This window comes from Populus trichocarpa, chromosome 18, assembly GCF_000002775.5.
Source record: "Populus trichocarpa isolate Nisqually-1 chromosome 18, P.trichocarpa_v4.1, whole genome shotgun sequence".
NCBI lineage: Eukaryota > Viridiplantae > Streptophyta > Magnoliopsida > Malpighiales > Salicaceae > Populus > Populus trichocarpa.
In genome coordinates this window covers 11,921,180-11,941,392 of record NC_037302.2, presented here as the reverse complement: position 1 = coordinate 11,941,392, position 20,213 = coordinate 11,921,180, and the positions used below count along the sequence as shown (strand labels likewise).

General features: G+C 35.7%; 3 protein-coding genes across 5 annotated transcripts; 1 reads left to right on the top strand and 2 right to left on the bottom strand.

The window, feature by feature from the left end:
* Nucleotides 1-595: 595 nt before the first annotated feature.
* LOC7461615 (mannosyltransferase APTG1) lies at nt 596-8,707 on the bottom strand. 2 transcript variants are annotated; one of them, XM_002324465.4, is made up of 10 exons: nt 8,395-8,707; nt 7,964-8,081; nt 6,850-6,954; nt 6,421-6,707; nt 4,703-4,984; nt 4,391-4,589; nt 3,942-4,093; nt 3,692-3,851; nt 3,523-3,605; nt 596-3,295 (listed from the first exon to the last, which is right to left on the bottom strand). In XM_002324465.4, the coding sequence occupies exons 1-9, from the start codon at nt 8,634-8,636 to the stop codon at nt 3,525-3,527; spliced, it is 1,626 nt and encodes a 541-aa protein (XP_002324501.2). In that variant the 5' UTR covers nt 8,637-8,707; the 3' UTR covers nt 596-3,295; nt 3,523-3,524. The 2 variants fall into 2 exon arrangements, with proteins under 2 accessions (XP_002324501.2, XP_002324502.2); XM_002324466.4 differs by having other exon boundaries at nt 596-3,318; nt 8,395-8,706.
* Nucleotides 8,708-10,487: 1,780 nt separating this feature from the next.
* LOC7461614 (cation/H(+) antiporter 4) lies at nt 10,488-13,993 on the top strand. Its single transcript, XM_002325057.3, has 3 exons — nt 10,488-11,574; nt 11,658-12,632; nt 12,739-13,993. Exons 1-3 carry the CDS (start codon nt 11,320-11,322, stop codon nt 13,858-13,860), a joined length of 2,352 nt encoding a protein of 783 aa, XP_002325093.1. The 5' UTR covers nt 10,488-11,319; the 3' UTR covers nt 13,861-13,993.
* A 2,698-nt stretch (nt 13,994-16,691) lies between these two features.
* Nucleotides 16,692-19,703, bottom strand: LOC7493353 (RING-H2 finger protein ATL13). 2 transcript variants are annotated; one of them, XM_024589964.2, is made up of 3 exons: nt 17,866-19,703; nt 17,580-17,642; nt 16,692-16,992 (listed from the first exon to the last, which is right to left on the bottom strand). In XM_024589964.2, exons 1-2 carry the CDS (start codon nt 19,312-19,314, stop codon nt 17,604-17,606), a joined length of 1,488 nt encoding a protein of 495 aa, XP_024445732.1. In that variant the 5' UTR covers nt 19,315-19,703; the 3' UTR covers nt 16,692-16,992; nt 17,580-17,603. The 2 variants fall into 2 exon arrangements, with proteins under 2 accessions (XP_024445732.1, XP_052304906.1); XM_052448946.1 differs by lacking the exon at nt 17,580-17,642 and having other exon boundaries at nt 17,866-19,702.
* Between the last annotated feature and the right edge of the window lie 510 nt (nt 19,704-20,213).

Here is a 20,213-nt window from a genome sequence, read left to right as displayed (position 1 = left end):
CATAGCTGTCTTATGGTCTATCTTAGGTAATAATTTTGCAACCAGAACTTGATACCAAAATAATAATCAAGTCATGGTGGATCAAAACAAGATACATGAGAAACATCATAAACGCTGTAGATAAATCATGCGTAAAAGCACACCAGATATGATTGAAAATTATGAAGTGATTGCAGGTCATGATTTAGAGGGGGGTAATGGTAGTGATAATGTCTTTGTATGTCTTAAAGCTTCTCATATTGATTAAAGCAATATGTCCCTCATAGGGCTGAAAGGCATGGGCATGATGGACCTAAGATCATTTAGCTACTGAAAAGCAAGGGCAAAGACTAGCTTTCGAAAACAGTGAGAAAAGTTTTGGAGTGGAGGAGATGGGGGCGATGGGGCTTTGAAGAGGGAAGAACAGATTTATACTTGGGTCAGAGATAGAAACTAACAAGCCTAAAAGAAAAATAAGAATGGCTAGCTGGAATGGGAAGATGGGTTTCTAATTGATCTCTTGACATGCCTCGATTCTTTGAGTGAATCAACTAAATATTACAAACGCAGCAGAGCATAACATGGGTGATCTTGCTTTCTTGAACTTACACAAACATAACCAACAAAACATAACTTGATTCATCATAGTAACAAAGAAGTTGGAACAAGTGCTATTGCAGTTTATTATGATGTCCACAAACTTTAAGAACAAGTGTCTGACAGAAATTACACTGGCGAGTGGCATCTAAAAGCTGAATTTGTGAAAGATACAACATGACTAGGCAGACTCATAACTTGATGTTACACATGGAATTGGCACTTACATTGTATACAGTTGCTGAGATGCCAACGCCACGAAGCAACTCAATCTAATTAATCTCATAAACCTGCAGGAGACACTTCAGAATATGGACTTGCAATTTTAGTTTCATAATATGATCAATAGACTTCTGAAACAAAGTTTCAACATCAGCCTCTTCACAACCACGAATCATTTTCTGCAAAGTAGAAATATTTCTTTTCAAAGAAAATTTAACCAACTTCACCTTCTTTTTGGCTATCAAATCGCCCCTTTTCACCTTCATGTCTCTTTTATTCATGGATAACTAGCAAGCACGTCTAGTCATGAAAGAAATCCTAAAGGTCAAGATATTTGTGAGACTTTAAGACCTAAGGGATAAAGCAGGTTTATATATAGATGAGCTTCACTCCCTTGGGACAATAGTGTAAAGGAATATGGGGGAGATATGGAGCAAAGCTTGTCGAGATCCGTTACATTTTGTCATGTTGTGATTTCTATTTACACATTTTAAACAAACTCTAAGCTTTTGTTCCTAAAAATCACAAATAGAAAATGCTAGTAAACTTCACGGAGCGTATTTGATTTTGCTTGCCTCTAGACACTATTTTAGGCAGTTAATGCAGTAGACAAGAAAGCGTGGCAAACAATCACAATTCACATGAATTAAAATTCTCACATTGAAGTTGACTTATGAACACAATTTTATTTCTGTAGAAAGGTTTTGATATTCCCCACTGATGCTGGGAGTGTTCTCATACGAGTCATACAAGTCCTGGTTCATGTTAAATTATCAAAATAAAACTTGCCTCGACCATCTATGAGGCTGCTTAAACCACTTCAATTTAAGTATCTAATATACTCAAAATCCCTTTTAAGTAATAATGCTCAGCTATGGTTACTGTTATTCCATCTGCTTACTGGTTGAGTGGAACTGTGGAAGGAATATTTGGAGAGACCAGAAGGCAAGGGCCTTCAAGGAATATCTCATGTAAAGGACCTTTCGAGGAACATGAAGTTGAGAGGACCACTTCGTACTTTATTTGGTATGGATGCTTCTGTAATTCTAACTTACCTCTCATTCTCATTTCTCGTTCTGAAATTCTATTTCATTTCCGTTTCTCCATGTAAACAATGAAGTTGTAATACAGAGCACATTGTCAGTATAAACCGACCAAACGAACCGACAAATAAATCTTTGTTCTACTGTAAATTGTCAACATCCCACTCCAGCCAGAGAGTCTCAGTGATGCTGGCTGGTTTATTTCTTGCTACCATGATAGGTGTACAGTAAATTTAACAAATCCAACTTTTCTTAAGAAAATTGGCACCTATATAAAATAAACTGACCCATAACTGTAGAGCCTATGCTTGCAATTACATTCATGAACCTCCTGTTCCAAGATGTGGTCCTTGCACAGCTTTTTTTTTTTCCTCTCTTTAGGAACCTAATCTAGCTGCAAATGGGCTCATTCAACTCCACCCACCAACCGACAAATAAATCTTTGTTCTACTGTAAATTGTCAACATCCCACTCCAGCCAGAGAGTCTCAGTGATGCTGGCTGGTTTATTTCTTGCTACCATAATAGGTGTACAGTAAATTTAACAAATCCAACTTTTCTTAAGAAAATTGGCACCTATATAAAATAAACTGACCCATAACTGTAGAGCCTATGCTTGCAATTACATTCATGAACCTCCTGTTCCAAGATGTGGTCCTTGCACAGCTTTTTTTTTTTTTTCCCTCTCTTTAGGAACCTAATCTAGCTGCAAATGGGCTCATTCAACTCCACCCACCAACAAGACTTGACATAGGTTTTCAGGGCTGCCATGAGATGATCATTATGGGCAAAATGCAACTCAAGCTTTCATGGAAAAAATAGTGGAGATTCAAAGAATGTGAGCTATACTGAGTCAAGTAGGCCAACTTGCATAAGAGATACTATTGGCATTTTATTTGGAGTTCACTGTTTCAAGATTGACAGATGAAATAACGGCATTTATCTTAAAATCTATAGAGCTGTGCTGACTCCTAATTGATTAGACACATCACAGAATCCACATTCACACTGCTTTGAATAATGCCAGATATAAAAATCAATTCCCATTCCCGTCAACGAATATTTAACGTTTTACCTAAAAGAAAGGACCGTGATATTTTTTTCCTGATTTCACTTCGGATTATGTAATGAAGTCACCACAAATGTGACTTCAAGTCATTATCGAATTAACAAACTTCCAATTGAGGTAGCAGAGATCAAGACTAGTTGAAATCAGAAGGTCTTTGCTGAAAGGAAACAATTATTACAAATCCTCTTTTCTTAACCACAGGAGCTTGCAAGAAATTGGCATATGAATAACAGTTACTTAAAATGCAAAAATTATGTTTTTACCTGTGCTGTCTTCCCACATAATTCGACTGTTGATTTAGCACTTCTCAATTGTTAACTTCTAAGAGATGCCAATCAAGGATCATGATGATGCGTTTGGATAATGTTTTTTCAAACATCATGGCACTGTGGTATGACAACGACAATCACTACATAAATTTTAAAATAAGAACATATCAATGTACACCATACCAACAACAAAAATTCCCTTCAAGTGAGGAAGTATGTTCCATAGATCAAAAGTGGCAAAGAAGTATTTCTACAACAAATTAATCTTGGGAAAGAAAAGGGACAAAATTATCAGAAACCTGTGACTTGGATATGACTGACTGCACAAAAAATAGAACAATTACCACTAGTTAGCCAAAGCATATACAACCACTGATGCTTGAAGATCACGGTCCACCTTGAAGTGGGCATGGAAAAACCTTCTTATCTGCCATTATATTTTAAACTTAGCTACAAAGAAGATATGGTAACACTGAAAGCAAAACTATATATTGACATAGGTTCCGCATGTACCTCTGTGAAAGAATGTGAAATCAGAAAATCTCTTAACAACTTCTCCTCAGAATCAAATAATACAACATGACTAGGCAAAGACCCGTTTGTCATCCGTGTTACAAAACTAACAGGATCCATCATGAAGTGGTCTGACTCATCTGGGATTCCTTTCTCTTCACTGTTGAATGAGATATCAGACCATAATTAAGAACTATTAACAATAGCATTTCAAGAAATATACTCTTAACCAAATTGCTAAACTCCAAACCTTGGAGAACAATCCAGAATACGCATTGGCAGATCATAATGCAGTGTGGAGTAGTAAGGAGTGGCATGGCAGGGCATTAGAAACAGGATACCCTTTACTTTCTCATTTTGCGCTTCTTTGGATAGATAAATCATGACATCCTCAGTTCCTCTCTGTCTAGCATAATCACAAGTAAGATCAACAGAAGAATACAAGGGGGAAAAAAGGTACTAATATGAACCTTTTTCTTTGAGAGCTCCCTACTATTCATTCTTTTTTCTTTCTCAGGGTTTGATATATAGCATTTTCCCATTTTATTTCTCAACTAAATTAGAGAAGATAAAATAACCAAAAAGCCAAAACAGGAATAACATCAAAGCAATAAGCCACATTAAAAGTTCAGCTGTTGAAGCGGACAAGGCTTCTGATCAGCTTTGTATTTGGTAAAGTTGAGGAGGTATCTCACATACCTGATGAACCAAGCTCATGTACAAGGCCATCGGAATGTTAGTGGCAAGCAAGAAAAAGATGGCAAATCCCACTTTTGAGGGCCTTTTCATGTGACTGTTAGGAGAACCTTTTCTTCTACTATCAGAATCAGATTTTGCCATAACAGATAACGAATATCCAGAGAACATCAAAGCTATCGGGAGCATAGGCAACACAAACCTGTAACTCAGTTTATTAGAGGATAAGCTAATTTAGAAACATGAGCCAATCAGTTTCCATACAAAACAAGGACGCAAAGAAAAAAAAAGGAAAATATACCAAATAGAGAGTACCTGAATTCTTTATGCCCCTGAATACTGTAAACAATTAAAACCCATGCAATGAGTCCAGAGAGCTTCCAGCATTTAGACTTTATGCTGCCAGCAATTGAAAATGGTAAGAATGTGAAGAGCATGACTGTAAATCCTTGAGAGAAGTACCAGTGCCACTTGTGAGTTCCGTAATAATCTCCGCCAGATGAAAGAAAATTGAACTTGAGAAAATTAAGGGGTACAATGACCCATGAGCCATACATCAAACGATCCAATAAACATGAAAGCCCAAGCACCAAAGCCCTGATGATAGACAAAATTGTAAGTAAAACAACAGTATAACCATACAGAAGAGAAATTAGAGCAAAAAAATTGAGAAGATGAATCCGTGCAATTTACACTGTATTCTAAAGCACTAACTGCAATTCAATGCATTGTTTTCCCCTTCCTTGCTATTGTCATGAAGTAGGTTTAATCCAGCTACATTTAGTATGGCATTAGAAGGGATTATTAATCCCCTCAAAAGTTCCAAACAAAGCAGCTCACCAAATGCAAGAAAACTAACAAAGAAGTAACTAACTAAACAGAACCAAACATTAAGTTCTGAAACTGAAATGCAGCATTTTCCAACAAACCATGTCTTGAATTGTGAAATGTCAGGGCATTTGATACGATTCAATTGAACAAGAAAAATATTTTAAAGTGTATTCTTATGATGTTCATTCAACTCCATTGTTAACAATATCTCAAAGGAAGCATGGCGTGTTTCCCCAATGCTAGAAGAGAGGGTAATATTTTTGCTAGAGATAGCTGGCTATTGACCAACCATAAAAATGACAATTACAGGTAGCTTCTCAAGATCAAATATTCATTAAATCCATGAGTTTTATTTGCTAACAGCTAATGGTAGCAGAAGTAAAGGCAATTGCATCAGTAGTGGTAACACTAATGGCAATTGAACAAAATGTCTTAAACCTATGTCTTAATGGTAGCAACCAGGACTCTAAGTGTTGCACCCCAGTAAGGCATGTTGAGTGGCCTCCTTTTGAACAACTATCCACTGGCAGATGTGACTGGCTGTGTAATCTCCAAGATTCGCAAGCAATTGGAGCAAGGCTCCATACTGTCTCTTAAGGAGCATGGATATGTGAATTAATAAATGCATGCAAAAAAGCTAGAATGTGTAATGCTCAACACCTATTGTATGCATCAGAGAGCATTGTCAAGGGTCAGGCAGATTATCAGAAAAGTCCTCAGTGATTTAGATGATAAATTCAAGAAATAGAAACTGGAGGCATTGGCAATTTTCACAGCCTATGAGAAGAGACTCATAAACCAATTAGATGGATTTGCAGACATAAAGTGCACCAGTAATTACAATCTAAGTCTTTGTAGAGAAATTACTTTCATGTTCATGCATTACAAGCAAAACTGAGATGAACCAGCCATTAAAAAATAAAATCCCTCTCCCTTATTCCAGCACAAAAATCAAGTTTCAACAACTAGGTTTCTGACATCACCCTATTTCTATGTTAAATGTTGCAATCATCAAATCATAACTTCCTCATATTACTTGTATTTAATTTCAAAACATTTGGATCATGACTAGTCATGCCACAAAATCAAATTAATAAAATTACAAAGCAGGGAAAAAATAATTGATAAAGACATAAGAAAATTATATTTAGCGTGCTAATGAATTCTAGACAAGAGGAAATGAGGAAAGAAACACGACCTACCCAATGGGGACCACCTCCAGAACAAGGAATTTTAATCTATCACGTGTTACAGCCAGCTCAAGAAGGCCAACATAGACCCATGTAATAGCACTTGTTGGCCGGATTGCACAAGCTAATGCTGCTATAGCCAAACCCCACTTCCTTAAAACCAGGGGAACTTTGCTGGGAGAAGCTCTCATACAGGGCCAGTAGTATAATCCAACCAGCGTAAGAACTGTTTCCAAACTATTTGACAATGTACGGTTGAAGCAGAAAAACATGAACCAGTTTGCCAATTGAGAAAAAAGCTGTAATGGTTAAGTCCATCATCTTTCACAAGCATGATCGTTACCCACAATAATATGAGACCACAGTTTCAAGTTTAAAATGAAAACAAAACATTTCATTTATTAGTCAAAGTTCAATCTGAAAGAAAAAGAAAAAGGATACTGCCCATTTTGCCACAAAATTGCCAAAGATAGCATTTGAAAGTCTGTAGAAATATAAATCACCAACTGCAGAAAACAGGGCTTGCAGCAACCGTGGTGCGTGAGCCTACAAAGCATCAGACATGAGAAATACATTGACAACTGCTGAATACCGATTCAAAATGCAACAGACAAGCACCATTATTACAAGCACCTGTTGTTTGTTTAAAAATGAATATGAAAAGAAGAAAAGTTACCCATTTTTACGCAACTCTTCATATCAAGAGAGCATGCATTTATTTGGTAAAAGTTAGATTCAATTTATTAATTAACTCAATAGCATTACAGTCTCAGACTTCAAGCATGCAATTAGAGATAGTTAAAGTTAATCAGGAACAGTAAGAGATTGTTAAACATTACTGATTATTTGAAACAAATTGCTGCATGATAATTTCTCCAGCAACTCTGTCCTAACAATCATGGGCTTAATGCACAACCACATATAAATCCTATAAAAATGTTGGTGGTCACCATGTCAACTCTTCAACCGTTGTTATGATGCACCATAAATAGCTTCAGGAAAAAAATCACACGGGTTTCACCATCTCCTTCAAATAATAATAATAATAATAATAATCTTCTATTTCATGAGAAGCTTCAAGCATTCAAATATAATTTTCCTACAGTCCTCAAGTTCACCAAGGTCAAAAAAAGTGTACAACAGCATTCCAGACCCTTCTCCACCTCACAGACTTGCCAGGAAAAATTCTTTTAGAGCTTTATACTAATCACACCCTAATTCCTTTAGTTTTCAACATCTTTTAAAAAACAAAACATTTCTAATTTAAATCCATGATCACTTCTTGATGGTGGTGGTCATCAAAATATTGAATGGCCTTCATCTTACTTCCTATTGAGTCTAGTTTAACCCTCAAACCTGTTACAATATGCATTACAGAAAATGGTAGTTCAAACCACTCGATGCCTAAAGTCTCACAAACGAATTTGAAATAACCGTGATTATCCCTTGAAGATTGCTTCACAAAAATGTATCTTATTCAAACTTAACAAAGAAAACAGTACCGAAATAATAAAAATCATATTAATCATGAAAACAAACCGAAAGCTAAATTTACCATGAACCATGGAGTATCAAGACCAAACAGTGCAAGAACTTTGTACAGCACAGCAAACAACAACGGGTGGAAATAGCTACGAATCCCCTTCCTCCATTCCCATGTCAAATGACCATACCTGCCATTTTAAACACATTTTAGTTATCACAACTTCCTTTATACCACTTTCACTACTTCCAAACCAAAATCAAAACTTTCTCTAAACTTTGTTTCTATATGAAACAAAACGAATAAAGTTTATAACTTCAAACTCAAAAACTTACTTCAGCTATAAAGAGCAAAAGGGTACTTTCAAAATTCAACTTGAATGCCGAAAAACCAAAAGAGCGCTTCCAAAATAGCATAAAGTTTAAAGCTTTACCTAATTGCACTAATATTTGGCCAAAAGAAAAGGGCAGTTCCCAAATTGAATAGAGAATGAGAGTATTTACCCAAATACAATTCGATGGGCAACTTCAAGGGCTTGCCAGTGCTCATCTGGATTGAAATAAGTTCGAATCAACAGCGAATTGGCAATTCGGAAAGCCAAACAGAGTGTAAAGATATTCTTTTCAGACGAAAAGAAATTGGACTTCTGGGATTTGTATCCTTTTTGTTTGGAGATATCAGGGCTTTTGGTTATTAAGGGTTTAGTGGGTTGTGATTTAGATGATGCATTTCGTCTCTGATTCATTCTTCACGAAATTAGCAGTGAGAGAACTGAAAATCAGATCATAACTCGCGTCGACTTACGATGTTACATGCCATGTCGAAAAGGCCAGTTAGGTGTCTAATCATTAAACTAACTACAAAGCAGTCCTTACGCTATTATTTATATTTCAAAACAGTCCAGAATCATACCAGCAGACTTCAACTTGCAAAAGAAGTATCAATGTGCTTTCATATAAGAGAACAGTAACAAACCCCTCCAGGGCCTCCACTCCTCCAGTGATTATATTTAAAACTTGTATAGAATTGTATTATTTTATATTTATTTTTATTAATTATGATAAAAATAGTAAAATTTAAATTCATAAATATTTAGTCATTAAAATTATAATATTATATCAAATAATTATTTCAACCAAATAATTTAAATTTTAAATAAAATTCAAAATAATTTTATATTATTCTCTAATTTATACTTCTCGATCAACACTTATGCTTATAAAATGAATATGGACGTTGTGTGTCAATTGCTTCCCTGCTAATTTCTTGTATCTTGTAATTTTACTACTACCAATTAACTTAAAAACTTGCTGACTAGAATTTAGTTCAAATTAGATCAAAGAAAAAATTATGTTTTTTTATTAAAATAATATCATTGTAATTTTTTAAAATAAAAAAATTGAATTGATTTAGATATCATGAAAACGCATCTTATAATTATGATATTAATTACTCACTCATGTATTCATTGAGTTAAATTTTCTCTAAAAGAATGATTTTTTATAATAACATAGCTTTTAACCAAAAAAAATATTTTTTTATATTCAATTTCAGTATTAAAAAAACCTTATGTAATCTTGGTTTTACTTAAAAATATTTGTGTCTACACCACAAATGATATATAATATATAATTCAATGCTGGTCAAAACTTTAAACGTGAAACTTTAATCTCGAGTTAATAACATATTTTGTAATTATACTTTTTTTTTAATGTAATTTTCTCATACACAAACTGTTTTTATAAATCCTATAAAGTTTTGTGTTCTTGTCTAATTTTTTTTATTAACGTGAGTGTTCGAGTCAGCTTGCGCTCACCTCAACTAATTCCACCGGCCTTGAAGTTAACGACCATGTAAACCTCCGGTAGCTATCATATAAAGTTTTGTGTTCTTGTCTAATTTTATTATACTGGGTGTAATGTATCAAAAATATGTGTCAATATATATATATATATATATATGAAAAAAAGTTATATAAAAATTATATATGGTATTTTAGAAAATAAAAAATATATAAAAAGAAAGTGTAAATTTAGCAAATGGAAAAATATAAAAAAAAAAACTAAAATTTAAATACTAAAAAAATCAAATTAAATTTTTTGAAATGAAAGGCGTATACTTTTCCCAGTAATTTTAAATTTAATTTATTCAATATTATCTTAATTAATTTATATAATATCTTATCAATATCAATTTAATTTCTAATTTTAAAAGATGCAGCATTTTCCCCTTGTTTTTCTTCTTTTGATTGCATTCAAAGATTTTCCTTTTTTATTTTTGTAAAATGAAACAAGGAAATAAGCCATTAGGAGTATTACCATTTGGAATACAGTTATTTATTTATATTTTTACCTAACTTAATAAATTTTCTTAACCAAGTATCGTTGTAGACTTAACTAGGGGTTAATAATGGGTGATAAAATTGTAAGAAATTGTGGCTTAGGACTTGTTTGATATTTATATTAGAATTGGATGGCTGACTTGCGCTAATTACTTGAGATGTGAAGTGCACAATTCTCACATAAATTATTTATATTGTACGAAAAATCTTATGATACTTAAAGCTGTAATCATCAATATAAAATTAAATGTGATTTTTTCTTTACTTTGTTATATCAATCTTCTTTCTTATCAAGTAAATACTATAATTACCCTGTGAACACCATAAAATTCTTCATGTGCACCTGGTTTTGCTTGTAGTGAAATGGTACGTGAAAGCAATGATTGAAGAGCATCAAGATCACGAAGAAAGATGGCGAAATGGTTCGGCCTTCAAGATTATCACTGTATCTGGAGTGTGCGTGTGCGTGTGTGTTCTCCTGGTTTGCAGGTCTTTCCATAAGAAAATGTTGTCCTTTGTTCTGGTAATTTCTCTTTTCGAGTTGGATTACATTACATCACACGGTTCGGGTTATTGCCTCTTGTACAATGTGTGGTGGTGTGCATATAAAGCATGCTGCTGCCGCCGCCGCCGCTTATTTTCCTTCAATTATAACCAGTTACGAATGGTGTACTGGCGTAGCAATTGCTATGTCAGCCTATCTGTTGTCATTGCTCCACCAGCACTTCTTTTTTCTAATTTTTACTGCTGAATTGTTAATTAACCAACTCATAATGCTAAAAAAAGAAGAAGAAATTTGGTCAAACTTGTTTTCTGTCCAGGGACTTTTACCGATATTCTGCTAAAAAATCGTTGAACACCTGACCAGCTGACCTGCATTCCAGGAGCTGAAAGCAATTAGGCTTTAGTTTTCCTTCAATATTTCATTGGAAGACCTGCCGAACAACAATTTTCCTATTCTTGATTTTCCCCTGCTGCCGGTTTTTTTGCTTTTTCATAATTACCATTAGTCACCATCTCTATCTTTCTCTCCTGAGAAAACAAAAATATAACCAGGTGTGGAAGCAAGCGAAGCGCTTGTGGGAATATGGATCCCTTAAAACTGTCAAATGTAATCGTCAATTCAACTGGAGAATTTCATGAATCGGTCACTTGTTTCACCCTACCTCCAAAGGTAAATTCACCTGGATTGGAAGAGTACTTGGTCAACAGCAAATTTGAACCATTGAGTTATACATTGCCAAATCTGGAGGTGCTCATGGCGGTGGTATTTGGTATCACCCAGGTCTTGAATTTTGCGTTCAGAAGAATAGGACTGCCATCGCTAATCTCACAGATTCTTGTAAGTTTGATCTATTGTTTGAGTTCATATGCGTGTACTGATTCTATTTAATAACACGCTGTAATGCTTTTTGGCTAATACAGGCAGGCCTGATTTTCAATCCAGCAGTGCTTCCTCATAGTGTTTCAAAGGTTCTATTTTCAAGGGCAGGTGTAGAAAATCTTGTTACAGTAGCAACAATGGGCTACCAGTTGTTTATGTTTCAAAGTGGAGTAAAAATGGATATGGAGATGTTAAGAAATGTAGAAGGAAAGGTCTTACTTCTTGGTGTTTCTTGTGTATTATTACCACTTCTACTCGGTCTAGCAACCTTAACAGTTATGACCAAGAAAGAGTATTTAATGAATTTCTTTATTGCAACAGTGTATTCGATGTCTTCATTTCCTGTGATAGTTAGCCTTCTCCATGAGCTAAAACTTCTAAACTCACAACTCGGCCGGTTAGGACTGTCAACAGCGCTAGTTAGTGACCTTGTTGGCCTTCTGCTTCTTATTGTTTCATCTTTGCTGAGAGCAGCAGACCACGAGCTCAATGAAACCGGAGATGGTGTAATAGGGATGCTTGTTTTCATCCTTACTGTTGCATTGATTCTTAGACCAGCATTGAATCTTCTAGCAAGAAAGATGTGTGATAGCCTGAAGGAATTGTACGTTTACTTCATCATTTCACTGTTCCTGGGTTCTGTGTTGCTTTCACATATTAATGGATTGGCTGTTTTTTATGGGCCCTTTATTGTTGGTCTAGCTGTGCCATCTGGACCGCCACTGGGATCTTCTGTTTTGGAGAAGTTCGAAGCAATTACAGGTTACATCCTTGCAATTTTTGTCACATCATGTGGCATGAGGGTGGATTTTGCAAACACAAAATTTGACGAGATCAAGTTATCAATCGCTGCAGTTGCTCTTACTGTGATTACCTCGGCCAAATTCTTGGTGTGTTACGTTTCACATTCATTCTTTTGGGAATCGCCAACAAAAAATGGTGCTGCCTTTGCCCTCATAATGTGTGCGAAAGGCGTCGTTGAGTTGGCCTTGTACAGTTTCTTGGATGATGCTCAGGTAACTACTAGTAACCAATCCATGCTTTACATTCATATATTCCTTAATCTTGCAACAAGGCTTAAACTAATGTTCCATCTTCATTTTACTCTACCGACAAATGCAGGCAATAATGGATGATGCTTTCATTTTCATGGTTGGTACAGTCATCGTCTTTGGCAGCGTTGTACCAATTCTTGTGAGAAGGCTATACAATCCTGAAAAGAGATATGTAGGATGCCTGAAAAGGAATCTCATAGAGTCCAGGCAAAATTCAGAGCTGCAAATTATTTCTTGTATCCATGCACCAGGAGATGTGAATGCGGTAATAAATCTTCTTGATGCCTCCTGTGGTGGAGATAGCCCTACTGCGGTTACAGTGCTTCACCACATCAAGCTTGTCGGGCAATCTACTCCACTCTTCATTTCCCACCGAAAGGGGAGGGTAATAGTCTGTGATTATTTACATTCAATGAACGTCATTCGTTTGTTCAACGAATTCGAGCAAAACAGTCGTGGATCGTTGTCGGTGAATGCAGTCACAGCAGTCTCTCTGCTGAAATTCATGTATGATGATATTTTCTCACTGGCAGTGGAGAAGCTCGCATCTCTTATAATACTTCCATTTCACATTAGATGGTGGAAACAAGATGGTTCAATTCAATCAGAGGACCAAAGCCTAAGGGAATTGAATAACAGGGTCCTTGAAAAGGCACCTTGCTCTGTAGGGATACTAGTTGATAGATGCAGTAACCGGCGGCTAGTCTACAAAGAAGATGCGCCAGCAGTAATCAATGTTGCTATGATCTTCCTGGGAGGTGATGATGATAGAGAAGCCTTAACTTTTGCTATTCGCATGGCACAAGACACCAGGGTTAAATTGTGTGTGGCACATCTCCTTCCAGCAAACTTGAACGAACTGGAAGCAAAACAAGATAATGTGGCGTTGAAGGGAGTGAAGGAAAAGGATCATATTACGTTTGGAGAAGAAGTGGTAGATGGAGCAGCAACAACTGTTTCACTTATTAGATCCATGGTGCCTGAATACGAGCTTATAATTGTGGGTCGAAGAGACAACTTGGATGGCATTACCCCACAGACAAGTGGTCTAAGACAATGGTGTGAGTATCCGGAGCTGGGGCTAATAGGAGACCTCATCATATCGGATGACAACAAGGCAGACTGTTCCTTATTTGTTGTTCAGCAGGCACGAGAACAAGTAGAAGAACAGCAACAACAAATGCCTTAGTAAAAGCAAAGTAGTGCGCATCTTATAGTTGCAGTGGTAGTTTAAAACTTTTTGTCCTGTGCTCTTTTTTAAGTGTGATAGAGATTAATTTTTAAAAAATAAAAAAATTTAATAAAAAAATCAGTTTAACCCAGCCTCGTACATATTTATGTTAGATTTCCAGGTAACTTCTTTCTTTTATTTTTATGAATGAAGATTTTCCTCATTATCAAAAGAAACTGAAAGGGCAAAGCCCAATACATAAGTACAGAGAGGCCACAGCCTGCTAGAACTTTAGGTGCTCACTAAACACCAACTACTGCAAATAGAATGAAATCTCGGGTTTCTAATAGCTTTCTGCAGAATTATAGTTTGAAAAAGTTTATAGCTAACAACTTGATCGACCCGTTTAGCCATAAACCCCTGGGGATTACAATCATTGTCATGGATCCTACCATTACGCTCCTTCTATATAGCGTAGACAGCAGCATTCCATGCTAATCTCAACAGAACAGAGATAAAGCATTCGAGGTAACTTCATAGATTCATTTGTAGTTGGAATCAGATTTCTTGCGCCTGGTAATGGGAGGTTATTCTCTGGCAATGGTGCAGTGCAGCTGGAAGGATTCAAAGACGTTGGCTTGTCTTTGCATATAGAGGTTGTCCGAATAGTAGTAGTACTACTATTATCTTATTAAGATAGTTTGACGATGAAGGGAGTGAAGCTTGAAGGGCAGCAAATAACTCTTTTTAAGAATGCATGGTCGCATTCTGATGAAGGATTTGGAGGAAGTCGATGGCCCATCTGGTTTTAATTCATTCTGTTTCCAGAATTCATTTTTCTGGGTTGTTTGCTTCCTTGGATTACCAAAGGCTTATCTTCCCTTTTCCATAATGATTCCGTATGGATATGTTTTTCATGGAAACAAATTGAAGTGCTTACTACAAACTATTGATGAAGGCTCAAGCTCCAGTTTTCCTTTGAAAATTGATGTGGGGAGCATTTGATGATCAGAGTGGCAACAAGGATGCTCACTGGAACTTTAAGATAAGAGGCAAATCTAGGTCATTGAGTTCGAGCTCCCATACGCGTCTTTATTTGACAGCTTGACTGAAACTCCTAAACTCTGAACTTCGCCGATTGGGACTATCGACTGCCCTAGTCAGTGATGTATTATTTTGTTAAATAGTAATACAAAATTATTTTTAGAGATAATGCTTTTAGTTTAAATATTTTTTTTAATGATATATTAAAACTTTGATAATCAAGTTATGTCTTTGAATCTTGTCATTTTATTTCATACAATTAAATTAGTAAAATTAAACATAAAATAATTATAAGTTAATACAAGTTTTAAGTTCAATAAATATTATTTAAAAAAATTTATTAAAAAATAATATAAAATTATTCTTAAAATATCACTTAATAAGTTAAATTTTTTTAGTTAAGATGGTTGTTTGATACATTTATCTCATTATTTTGTTGTTTATGCCTAGCCTCTCTTCCATGTATATGTCCAGCTCGTTCCTGGGCTCTCTCTAATATATAAATTTTTTTTGAAGTACAGTTAAATAATTAACTCTTTTTTTTTTGCTTTATTCTTTAGGTAAATTTTTTGTATTTTTTTATTTGTTTTATTGTCTAATTTTAATTTTATTCTTTTATAATTAGTTATTAAAAATATTAGGGTTTATGATAATTTAAGGGTTTTGATATGAATATGTTCAAAATTAATATTTAAATCTATTAATTTAATCAATTAAATGTTTCTTTTCTTATTATAAAGGAATAAATTAATATTCATGCAAAACCACTATTCTTGGCATCTCTTGCATTGGTAGAGTAGTTTATTGAAATTTAATATTTTCACATGATTTGTTTGTAAGTAAAATATCAAATAGAAATCATGTTTTTCAAGCATTGTTCCTCTTACACAAACACTAAGCATTGTTCCACAATTAAATGTCTAAATTAATACTATCAGCTTAAAACTTGCACAGACTCACATTACTTTGTGCTTAATTTTTATCAAATAAATAAGGATGGTAAGATTTGAACTTGTAACCGTTTGGTTATCAAGACTCTGATATCATGTCAAAAAACTAATTCAATCCAAAAGCTTAAGTTGTTAGGTGAGATCTCAATATATAATTTATATTATTCTCTAACCCAAAGTCCACCGAAAACCTTGCACTTATATTTTGAATATATGACTCCGTACCAAATTTGTTGTAACAATTCTGTTCTTCATTGATACAGCTTAATCAAAAGCTTAACAATTATAATTAGTGTTTCTTAACAAGTGTCTTTGGGAACTGGTTAGCTAGATGTTTTTACGGCATTCCTCATGCTTTGCAATGAATCAGAAGCGTGCGGGGGTAGCAATGAAGCGGCTTGGCCACTTCTATGACTCCAAAAACTATGGCGAGGCCACCTCCATTATGATCACACGTCGATCATTATCTGCTAAGGTATTGTTTCTAAGTATAGTTTTTTTCCCCTTCCAGGTTGTTTTTCTGCAAATCTAAGATCAACATGTATGATCGACAATCCAGGCTGTTGCAGCAAGACAAATTGCTAGTTTTAGCCTAAACATGAGGCTGCAGACCTGGGTTTAAAAATAATCAGAAAAAAACAAGGGTGGCCATGAAAGGTAATTGAGGAGTCAATGGACTCAGAACATAAATATGGAGGGACAATCACATGAGGTATCACAAATAACACTAGAAAATGGTCCCCAACCGCTCTCATGACACTGTTAACATCAGCCATTAATGTTGATCGCCCCAATACACCAATTATTTAAACAATACGATTTCTTTCTCATTGAATGCAGAAACAGCCTGTCTAATGGAGGAAGCAGTCGTGCATTCCAAATCAAATTTGGATTTTTTTACATTACATTAATTGTGGTATACTAGATGAAACAATTCAATAATCTGTCTACTATTATTTCAAAATTAAAATAACCCTTGTTATATATATATATTTTTTTTAATATTACAGTACAGGAAATCTTTCTCTTTTCTTATCCCATCCTTAGCATGAGTAGAATTTTTTGATCAGCCTTCAACAGCCTAACGCAGTGTGTTTTTGACGGAAGAACAACCTGCTTCATCCAGGTGATGATTTGAGACTCAAGGAAATGGATTCTATAGCAGAAAGATAGATATCCAAGTTATTGATGAAAAAATTGTGGTTAAGACTAGCAGAACTTAAATTGATAATCACTTGAAGCTTCTCTATGCAAAAAACAAATTATCTACCCTCTTGGCACCCTAAATATCCTACACCATTTGATTAATTCAATGGCGCACAACAATCGATACACTCTTTCAGTGCGTAGATTTTGGCACGTTAAGCGCTGTACAATCTTTTCAACATTTCCAATCAAGAATTGTCAATAAATGCTGTAACCAGATGATGCAGAAGATAAAACTATTCCCGTAAGCTCAATGACTATGCCCTCCTTTTCTTGTTCTTCTTTTCTTTTCTCTTTTTTTTAGAAGAATACCTGTGCCCCATTAATGCATACTAATGGCATCTGACTATTTTTTAGCTAACACTACCATTGGAAGGAAAGCTACTATGATACAGAGAAACTGTATGCTTCTGGGTGGTTTTTCCATCAATTTCTGATGCAAATTATTATCCTGGATGTTGAACTAATCAAACAAAAACTTTCAAATTAGTCTACATTTTAAGCATGTGAAACCATGAAAAGGCAAAGATTGTTCACCTTGAAAGGACAAAAGGAAGACCATCATAAAAGAATGGTCTTTGCTTCACGACACCTACAATGCTGTAATATGGGGGAAAAAAGAAATGAAAAGCATAATCCAATGTAAAAGCCTCGATTTTGTGTTTTTGGATCAGTTTCATAATTGCTTCTTTCTTTTTCCAGCTACAGATTCCAATTCTGCCTTGCACAATGAAGAAAACGAAGAAAATTTTCCCAGAAAAAGTATCCAAGAAAAGTTGACCAAAGAATGCTAGACATTAGGTGTAAAGGATGAGTGAACAACCTTGTTTTGTCTTCCCACAAGCCAAAGCAGAGTCCTCCTTGCAAAGGAAGGTGTTTTTACTTGTAATTCCAAACTATTACAACTCTGATTCTGCTCATCACAACCCCATTGACCATCTCCATTTTCCCACCTGCCAAAGCTTATTTCAGAATCGGTCCTCACATCACCATCCCCCTTCTTCATCTTCAAATCATCACCGGCAACAACATTTTTATTCACTGGAAATCGAAAGGAAAAGGCCCTTCTTGAAGAATCCTCTGGTGAATTCTGCTTCACCTTTTTCCCTCTAAGCCATATCTTTGATATAGAAAAGCTCTCTCTCTTGCTTCTACCAATGCCATTACCGCTGCTCGAAACAATACTAGCAGTCCCGTTAACTTCAACACTTTTAAGGCTTTCAAAACCATCAAATTCTCTTCTTGATTCACAATCACATTCAGACATTGCTGGCCTGTGACCAGGTGTTAAAGGCAAAGTAGGCTTCTTGCTTGACTGCTTCTTCATTGGAGTCCTTACAGGTACTTGCAATGAAGAATTCTCATCCAATACATACTCAAATGACCCCATAGAATAGCACCTTCTTGAATCAACATTAATAGTGCTACTCCCTTCACCATTATCCACATTCCTAAACTTTCCTAGCTTAACAGGAACAACCTTATCCCATGAATCCACTACTATTGTAGGGGCAGAATCTGGGACAGAATCATCTTTTGTCAAGATTTCACTCGACTTGTGTGAAATATCCAAACGCGATGATCCCAATTCATTGTCTCCATGACAACTCAGATGGGAATTTGTAGTCAAAACTGAAGTGGTTCTGCCAATATCAGCCTCTCTATCATTAACAATCTCTCTTGAGCTCTCACCTCCAGATTCAAGAACAAGAACAATGGGAGAGCAGCTATTGTTTGGAGAGAAATCAGAGAGCAAGCAAGCTCTACAAAGAGGGCAAGTGGAGTGAGACAAGAGCCATGTGTCTATACACTCCATGTGAAAGGCATGACTGCATTTTGGCAACAACCTAAGCTTATCTTCAGGCTCAAATTCACACAAACAAACAGCACAGTCAAAAGGGTTCTTCAATCCTATAATGGCTTTGTAGTGGAACACAGGGAGAGCATCTATAAATGTCTGGTCAACACCAGCATCATGAAGGTGAAAGAGTTGCTGCAACTGACCTTGGAGAGCAGTCACACTCTCCAAGTCATCAGTTTCCCTATTAGGTGGTCTTGAAAGAAATCTAACTAGCAGGTGAAGCAAACCAGAAACAAAGAAAATAATAGCTAGAATTATAATGATAAGCAATATACTAGGACTAACCCTGGTGCTCAAGTTGAAACCATCAGTATCAAGTTTTGGTTGTGGAGGTGGCTGAGAAAGAAAATATGGTTGCTGGGTTGGAGAAATAAAGGGGCTTTCTTTGATTTGAAGGAGAACCCAATTCATATTTTCTTAACAAAAAGACTGAGAGAAACTCAACAAGATTGAAGCTTTAGAGTTGAACCAAGTGATGATACCAATAAGCATCTCATTTGCTACTACAAAATAAATCCCAAGCCCCAATGACGTATCCCCCCACAGGCCCAGAAGTTATTGTCACATGAGCGTGTGGGATACAAGGTCTTTCGGTTGAGTTTTGAGAACTAGACTAGTATAGTCTTCACCTCAATTTTGTTTTTTCTACAAGTAGGGAAACTGCAGGCCAAATGCAGAGAGTGAAAGAGAGAGAGAGACAAGAGAGAAAAATCAAAGTGGCACTTAAAGGCCTGATATAAATGGTGTGGTCAGTGCCAGAAGGTAAGATTTCAAAACAATGGCAATAAATCTTCCACCAGTGCACAATATAAATGAGATTAAGATCTAGTTGGCTTTAAATTTTTACTGTCAGTCTAAACGTGGGAAAGATGGAAAGCATTATATTAGAAAAAAAGCTTCGTTTTTTAGTAGGTGGTAAGCTTTATTTATCTTTTTCTAATGATCTCAACGGGGATCCTTCTCCTAGTTTGACTTCAGAGGAACTCTTCTAATTCATCAACCCCAACGCCCTTTTTAAGTCCCCAGAAGAAAACAAGTGCTCCTACTCTGCCATACATTTTGTGCTGATCTGGAAATGTGTGAACCCAAATGGGTCCTTTTTCGTGTCCTTTTAAAAAAAAAGTTTGGTTTTTACTCTGATTTCATTCCCCTTCAGGTCTTCTATTCCACTCCTAGCCTATCTGATGTTCAGTACTTCGAGATTTGAGAACCCTCTCTCCTCCTTGGTGCTTAGGACAACAGAGGATATTGAGACTTCGAGAATCACAAAGTTTAGGGTTATAGAGGAGGAAAAGGATTAGAAGAGGAAG